Source organism: Juglans microcarpa x Juglans regia, chromosome 5D (assembly GCF_004785595.1).
Source record: "Juglans microcarpa x Juglans regia isolate MS1-56 chromosome 5D, Jm3101_v1.0, whole genome shotgun sequence".
Lineage (NCBI taxonomy): Eukaryota > Viridiplantae > Streptophyta > Magnoliopsida > Fagales > Juglandaceae > Juglans > Juglans microcarpa x Juglans regia.
In genome coordinates this window covers 7,468,686-7,477,766 of record NC_054602.1, presented here as the reverse complement: position 1 = coordinate 7,477,766, position 9,081 = coordinate 7,468,686, and the positions used below count along the sequence as shown (strand labels likewise).

The 9,081-nt window shown below is 34.7% G+C and overlaps 1 protein-coding gene across 1 annotated transcript; it reads left to right on the top strand.

Moving 5' to 3' along the window:
* The first annotated feature begins 4,423 nt into the window (after window positions 1-4,423).
* LOC121264342 (protein PHLOEM PROTEIN 2-LIKE A9) lies at window positions 4,424-6,700 on the top strand. The gene is made up of 3 exons (XM_041167475.1): window positions 4,424-4,604; window positions 5,955-6,043; window positions 6,281-6,700. Exons 1-3 carry the CDS (start codon window positions 4,548-4,550, stop codon window positions 6,651-6,653), a joined length of 519 nt encoding a protein of 172 aa, XP_041023409.1. The 5' UTR covers window positions 4,424-4,547; the 3' UTR covers window positions 6,654-6,700.
* Window positions 6,701-9,081: the final 2,381 nt, after the last annotated feature.

Sequence of the window (9,081 nt, the reverse complement as noted above, 5' to 3'; positions counted from 1 at the left end):
CGTCAGAACGCAACAAACTTACTGAATAACAAAATCCTCAATACTCATGCAAACCTCCTATACTTAAACCACTATTCTTAACTCCTCTTACCTATGATCCATATTCTTGATCCTCAACTAGAATATTCAAATCATCTGAAAATATTGGAGATAAGAGGGGGTGAGTTATCAACAACTCAGTAAGCAGAGAACATATACTAGCGTGCAAGCATGAGCCTTTTCAGAAAGTTCAGTATGCAGAAACAAAACATTATATTTTTATATGCAGATCTCAGAAACATGTTATCAGAAAATCAGAGCGACTTTTCAGACTTTTTAGACTCAAAAATTAACTGTTCATATTTAAAGACACTTTCCATATTCAAAGACCATTTTCATATTCAATATCCAACTGTTTATATTCAAAGATCCGTTTCATAATCAAAGACCTTTTTGACATTCAAAAACCATTTTCATATTCAAAAACCAACTGTACATATTAAATATCATTTTCATATTCAAAATCGCTTTGGCATAACATAATTGAACCTCTTCATCTTATCGTATCATGTCATATCGTATCATATCATATACCATGTTTAACCTCCGTGGTAGGGTTGTGCTATCCCCGGTGGCCAAACCAAGCAGTATCATATGGTGAACTTCCCATTTTTTAATCTCGGAGCCCCGAGTGTGCATACAGGAAAGAATATGTAAAAAAACCATTTTGTTTCCAAAGTGGGTGCACTCATATCATATCATATCATATCATGGTGGTACCAATCATATCATATCATGGTGGTACCAACCATATCACGTGAACTAGTATCATCATATCAGAACCATATTCAGAATCAGATTCAGAACAGATAAATATGCCAAAAGTTTATCATATCCATATCATATCAAAACATGTGCGAAACATATTCATATTCTTTCCATTTGATCAAAAACATATTCAAATCATTTCATATCACATGTAATAAAAAAAAATATCTCAATGATATCATATTCGCTCTTTTGCATATTTCAGAAACATGTCAAATATTGCTCATGTCTACACAATGCATGTCAGAAAATATTTTCTCTTTTCCGTACAGATTTCATGAGTAATGCAAATAAACGATCGATGTTGGTTTTTCTCAAGTTTTCATTTCATCACAAAATATGCAAAGTTTTCAGAAGGTCAACCTCAGTCTCAATAATTCGTATAAAACCTAGCATAAGAACCCCGCTTACCTGGAATTCTTAACTTTTTAAAAATTTTTCTCAAAAATGTCGAGTCGACTATAAATCGTAACTTATAAAATAATCACGTAATATCCGTAAGTTTCCAATCAATCACATATTTCGATATTTAAGCCCAAACTTCTAAATAACCTATTTTAATTTCTCAAAACTTAAAACCTTCATAATTGCAAAATATATCACCACTTTCTAAAATCGTCAATATCCACCGTAACCAACGTCAAACTCAAAACACCAATATTTGAATCCGAAACTGCTAATAAATCTCACATCATAATCCAATCACACAAACAACTTCATAATCCAATCCAATCGACCCCCTTACTCCTCGGACTCAGTCCGGCACAACCAACCAATTCACAGTAAATATGAGTTAGTGCAAAATACATTTAAATCTCAAAAGTTCTTTGAGAAAATACTTACAATGCTATAATATAATTTTTGAAAGATCACGGGGGTGCTAGAAGTGGCGGCACAGTAACGTAACAGTGCAAAATACACTGTAGCCGTGGGTCTCAAAAACTCACTTTTGAACGGAGACAAACCAAGACTCAAAATTGACAGGGTAGGGCTTAGGGATGTCAGTGAAGCTAGTGGTGGAGGTGGTTTGCCGTGGGTGGCGGCCTAGGAGGCGGTTTTAGGCCAAAAATCCCAAAACGAAATGTTGATGGATGTGCTTCACAGGTGGTGGATCGGAGCTAAAGATGGGTACTTTGGGTTGCTAGGAGGTCGAGGATGATGTGGTGAAGAAATGGTGACCGGAGGTGGTGCGGCGGCGGCGCAACGGCGCAAGGAATGCCGCGGCTTTGAGGAGCTCGTGGTGGCTAATGGCGGCGCGAGGGAGGCAGCAACTGAAGGGAAGTGGTCGCCGGGGGGAGGGGAAGACGATGGGCTAGGCAGTGCTGGTCACGGCGGCGCGACGACGACGCTGGAGCGAAGAGAACGCCGCGGCTTCAAGCAGTGCGTGGAGGAGAATGGCAGCAAGTGAGGAGTTGAAAACTGCAGAGGGAGGTCGCCGGTGGGTGTGGAAGGTCGTGGGCTGGGCGGTGTCGCCAGACGGTGGCGCACGGCGGCGGGCTGAGTGGAGGAGAAGCAACGCACGGGAGAGAGAGAGAGAGAGAGAGAGAGAGAGAGAGAGAGAGAGGCTGGCGTCGCGCGAGAAAGTAGGGGAGAAGAAAAAAATGAGAAGAAAAGAAAAAGAGGAAGAAAAGAAAAAGAGGAAAAGAAAAAGTGAGGGAAAGAAATGAGGTCCAATCCTCACATCTTGGGTAAAAAAAAATATCCAACGGAAACAATTTCAAAACAACAAGTAAAATAAAATAATTCAAACGTAGTGATTAAAATGGAAATAAATAATTAAATCCAACAACAAGTTGATTTAATATAAAAAGAAATTTAAATGCATCATAATAATAAATATTAAGAAAGCATAACAAATTAATTTTCACAATTTAAAGATCATAAAATAAACCATTTAAAATATCCAATAATTTTAAAACAAGAGAATAAATTTTTGAATTAAAAAAAAATAATCCTTCAATAAAAATACACTAAAATACGGAATGTTACAGGCTCTCTGTCTCCTATTGGATTGAACCCATTTGCAAATTTCCTGATAGTTTTTAAGACTCAGTTTAATTTCTGCGATAACATTTTAAAAAAACTTGTTTAAATTTGAAGTTGACAATTACTCTCTTTTATTTTTTTTTAATATATATATATATATATAATTATACTTTGTTTCTTGCATTATCATCGATTCTTTGTAATATAACTACCAAACTATTAAACTTATATTAGAAATATCCACTCATTTATAATTTTCTTCCTCCTTTAAGATTCACTCATTAATATCTGTTATCTATTTTTCATTCATTTAATTAATGGTCACATCTTTATGAGAAGATAAATTACAACTTGTGTTTAATATTAATGAAGACAATTAAAGTAACAACTTCAATTAATAGTTTAGTAGCTAAATTAGAACAAAAAAGAAGAAGAAGAATTTAAGTGGGTGAGGAAATTTCTCCTCTCTTTATGAGTACACAGTACGTACGCTACAATTTTCTTTGCACCCCATTTTAAGAGAGAGAGAGATCGAGAGGGGATAACCTTAAACATTGTCATTAAAAATAAATTTTCAATATTATAGAACTACGATGATCTATTTTACATAGAATTGTAAAATAATTATAAGTAGATCATTTTTTTTTTTTTTTATCGGTGACCCTTTAAACATAATTATTAATCGGAAAAGAAGGCTTTGACCTTTATCTGCTAGCTCCTGCTCCTAGTCAAAATGGGTAAAGAAATACACGTCTATCACATCAATTAGTCCAGTTAGAATTGCCCATCATGTTACGGTATACATGCATTAATGGATATAAATTAGATCGACATGCAACTCGGATAGGGTATAGTTTTTTGTTTTATTTTTATTTTTGTCAAGTAATACAGGGTACATTTTTTAATATGGTTTTTTACAAAGTTAATTAGTTTTTGGGTTAATTTTTATAACTAGTACCCCTAAGCTTAATACTATATATATATAAAATGAATTTTTCCGTCAAAAAGTGAGCGTTGATTGATAAAATTAAGATGTCAACCTCTTCTTTTAGAAAAAAAGTGTAATATTCCTGATCTTGAAGGCCAAATTAAAACTGGTCATCGATATAAGATCTAGATTCCCGATAATGGCTCATAAGGGGCGTGCATGGTTGTTATTTTCCAGATAGAGGCCGGGTGGGCAGGCATCACACGTAGAGTAGAAAAGATCATAAACTACTCCATCCTTTGATTTATTCGATCTGAACGAATTAGGTACGTAGGCCAGGATTCGATGATGCTATATACTTACCCAAGTGGCCGATGATAGCGGCCAGCTAGGGAACTAGTTCTTTACGTGTGGTAATGCAGACCCAGTTTCCAAAAATTCTCTCTCTCTCTTCTTCCTAGCTATTTTCTTGAATTTGGTTGGAATATCGTTTGCTGAAATTCCAAACATATGCGTTTTTTAACACAACTAAGGCACCTTTTTCTTTAGTCGTCAATCGCGCTCTTTGATTCCTAGCTTTTGCTTGCTTTCCAACATGTTTTCCCATTCACTTTACTTGTGGCAGGCAATGGTAATCTTTCATTACATAAGCAAAAGCATGCATGCTGCAGGCCGCGTATATATATAAATACATGTATATATATTCATTGTCTTCCGTGTCTAAATATATCAGAAAAAGAAAGGCTCCCCGGCCAGACGATCCATTCTCTAGCCAGAAGCAAGGAAAGATCAAAGCAGAAACGGTACACACTTCTCTGAAACCCAAATGTCAACCACTAAACCTCATCATGATGCAGAATCTGATGCCCAACTAGTTTATCAGGCAAGCATCAATATATATATATATATATATTTTTTTTGTGTCATATAGTGTCACGTATTTTCATATCTTCTCATGCATTTGAAGAAACCCAGCCTCTTAATTCTGTTCATGAGTTATGTCAAATGGCATATCTATTTCCTTTCGAACGGTAAAATGGAGAGTAGTGTATATATGTTTAAAATATATACCCGAGGTCCACTTGCACGCAATAGCCCCTAGGCTTACCGAGAGCCTATGCATCCTTGAGATTATAAGTAAGATTTGTTCTTAGATACACAGTGCCAACAAAGAAAAACAAAAAAGTATATAATATATTCAAAATTTTAAGTGGTAAGCATCTTCTAAATTATATATTTTGGAGGTTGAAGCTGGAAGATGCATGCATGGGAGGGCGCCGAGCACCTATAAGCTGCTAGATTTTGATAAATGATATTCTCAGGCTATTTATAATTCCCTAGCTAACTCTTGGCCAAAGAGGTTAAGATATTATATATTGTTCCGAGTTTTTTCATATAAGCGTCAAGATCAGGATGCGTGGTTATTAATTAAGCGCTCTCTCTCTCTCTCTCTCTCTCTCTCTCTCTCTCTCTCTCTATATATATATATATATATATTTACATGAAGTACTACTACGTACAGTCTCCAAATAAAATGGGAATTGCACATGCAAATTTGAATAATTTTGTTTTTAAAACTTTTTAAAATTATAATAATATCCATTTCAAATTATAATAATTTTCATTTAATAAAATATTATATCAATGGTTCTGCACATGGAAAGTGAGGACCCTAAATAGAATTTTTCATATATATAGTAGGACGTCAAAGGGTTGCGGAGTAGAAAACATTACGGAAATACTTGAAATGGAAATTCTTCTCAGAGTGTGCGTGCATCATGGTAATTAAGAGGCGACCCATGCAACTAGCTGATCATGCTGACGAGAAATATATAATTAATTGGTACTTGAATGGATTTTTAATTGAGTCGTTGATCATCATGATGACGAGATCAATCCTAATAATTTGAAATGATCATGTTAATTTATACGTATTCTTGGCCTTTGCTAAACGTTAAATACCATAATATATATAATATATTTGTACATATATATTTGCCTTTATATATATATATATATATATATATATATATATAGGTTAATTGCTGCAAAATGTTAAATATCCACCCATGCCACCCACACACACACATAGTGTATTAATTGTATTTATCTTTATGTACATATATAGCTTTAAATGTTCGAGATCATTATATATATATATACACACACACACACACACATGATGTTATATATTGAGATCTTATTTAATTTTACGCGTACTGCATGCATGCAGGAGGACGAGAAGACCACTATATTTTATCCAAGAGGACTCAATATTGTGTGGGGCAATGACCCCCGCTACTGGCGCTTACCTTCTGATCAGTAAGTTTCACAATTCATGTATTTTTGTGCAATTTTTTTTTTTTTTCTGATTTTTAATTTCCAAAGTGATGAATGTGCCAAATTATCTGATCAGCAATATGCATATATGGAATTTCAAAGACACGTACGTACGTAGATGCATATATATATATATATATATATATATGCATGACTAATTCAGCTTACTGATGCAATATAATTTATTTAAAAATAAAATATTAAAAAAAAATTGTGTAGGGAAAAGACAGGGCCTGTTGATTTGGTACAGGTATCATGGCTGGAGGTAACCGGTTCACGCGAGAATCTGGCGCCTGGAAAGACGTACGAAATAGGGTTCAGGATATCATTGACACAAGAAGCTTTTGGTTGGAATGGGAGCAAGGTTTACGTGATGGCCAAGCTAGGGCGAAGGGGAAAGTACAATTGGAAGAGAGCAAGCCTGGATGCTTTCACAAATGGGACTCCCGTCGAAATTCCTCTAGCCAATGACAAACTCAAAATCCAAACTACCAATTCTGAGACCACCATCTTCTTCGGTATGTATGAAGTCTGGAGCGGCAAATGGAAGGGAGGCCTCAGAATTCACAATGCTTACATCAGAGAAGCGTGAAATTAGCAAAGCTCACTCATCTATATCCGATCCATTTTACAATATCAGAACATGATGGCTTACCTGTGCATGCATGCATGCAGGTAATAAATATATATATACTGATAAGTAGTGAGTGTTATAAACAATAATTATTATTTAAATAATACGATGATGATCAGGCTTATTATAAATAAATATATAATAAGCCCACCAAATCAAAGACAATTATTATTAGTACTACTAGCTAGCTGCATGCGCGGCAGGCGTGCATCATGAGCAGTACTGATCATCAGATCATTTGTCTAATTAATTTCTGTGTGTTTAACTATATATATGAATGATCATTTTATAATTTGTATTTTTGTTTTTTACCCTCTCAAGTATCAGGAGTTGTGTTTATTATATATACTTTCCATATATGTATAACGTACGTGACATGAGATTTTATATATATAATTAGCTAGGTTTTAATAAGATCTTTTTTTTTTTTACAATAAAAAACTTGTGACTTGATTGATATAACTTTTAATTTTTAAAATAGAGGTATGAAATTCAATACCCCTCCCCCAAATAAAAACTAAAAAAAAATCTAGAAAACTTTCGACCTTTTTTTAGTATTTAACCTATAAATTTATATAAATATAAAACAAAGGACGATAGTTTGGATTTTGCATGCATTTTGGGTGGACAGCCAACCCAGAACCTAATTTCGGGAGTCATGTTCCGTCCCGTCACGTCCCATCATTGTGAGAGTGGGTGTCGGCTACCATTAAAATTTGAGAAATGATATTTGCTTACCCAATAATCGAATACTTTTATATGTAAATACTGTATATTTTATTCTGTTTATAAATCTAATTTCTTTTTCTATGAATTTTAGTCTCGATAGGAATATTAGTTCTTACCGTATATATGTTATGATATGAATATACTATACTAATTTGTTATGTATAGATGATGAGATTTTATTGATACTGAGCCAATTTCAATAGACTTATTGGAGGGTCCCATTGGCGTGCATCCAATGGGAATTGAACCTACGAATTTGCCAATTATGAGTTGGGCGCTTTAATCATTTAGTGGAGTGTGTAAACGTCGTGCAATTTATTTAAAAAAATAAATAAATATAAGACTTACATAAAAAAAATTAATTTTTTAATAGTAGACTCTAATTTTTTTCAAAATAATTATACGACTCTTACACACTCTACACTGTACGTAGTATTATTCATAAAATTTTAGAATAGCTATTGATTCCTGGTCATAAATTATCTAATTAAATAAAGGAATTAATATCTATTAATTAATCATGTAATTGTTATAAAGCTTTAAGAGCTAACCCGCACTAAAGATACATGATTCTTATGCGTGCATTCTTTTGCATAATGGCTAATGGGCAGCTTCCAACAATTTATATGGTAGTATACCCTTGATCAAAATTCTATCATGTAGTCTTTTGGATTTTCCCAATGATAAAGATCCACCTTCCTACTTTTTTTTTATTAACTGGCGTGTATTATATACTCTTTTAAGTTATTTGTACTAAGGATATTTTATTAATGAAGCTTATCTTTTGAGAAAAAAAATAATATTTTGATTTGTAATCGATAATTTATAACATTCATAAAGAAGAACCTCCCGAATATGTTGGTCCTTCACCAAAATCACATAATTGTCAAGGCAAAATTGACGAATTGATAATAAATTGCGAGTGATTAATGGAACATGAAAGAGATTGCGAAGAAAAAATTTTCGAGAGGAAGTAAGGAGTTGTGCTGTGCCAGTGTTTTGAATGGGGAGGGATGATCCATCACCAATACTGACTTGATCAGGACCCTGGTAAGGATTAGAATCTAGATTAAGATTGGAAAAGTCAATTGTAAAGTGATTTGTTGTAGCTGTATCAGGGAACCAGTGACTGAGGGATGAAGTGGAAGGGGGAAGAGCTGTGTAATTGGCTGTGAGAGAAGGGGGAGGAGATGACTAATAGGCGTGATCAAATCTGATTTGTAGTAGAAGGAGATGGCCAGATTTATGGCAGACTTGACAAGTGGGTCGAGGAGGAACAGAGTTAGAGAAGAAATTTGGATTCGGGAAAAAAGAATTGCGACCCCTACCCCTACCACGACCACGGTGAAAAAAGAGACCACGACCACGACCACGATTAGATGGGGTGGAGGTGTTTGTTGGTTGAGTGATAGTAGAGTTGGCAGCAATAGGACTAGCAGAGAGTAATGAATGGGTTTGGTGAGCAAGCCTGGACTCATGGTTTAATAAGTAACTGAAGACTTGAGAAGAAGATAAGGGTTCGGGACATGTGGTAAGAGAGGTAATGATTGATTCATAGTCTGATCCTAAACCAGCAAGGAGGTAGATGGTGAATTCAGAGGGAGAGAGGGGGTGCCTAACAGCATTGAGAGAGGATGCAAGTGACTTGAGCTTTATG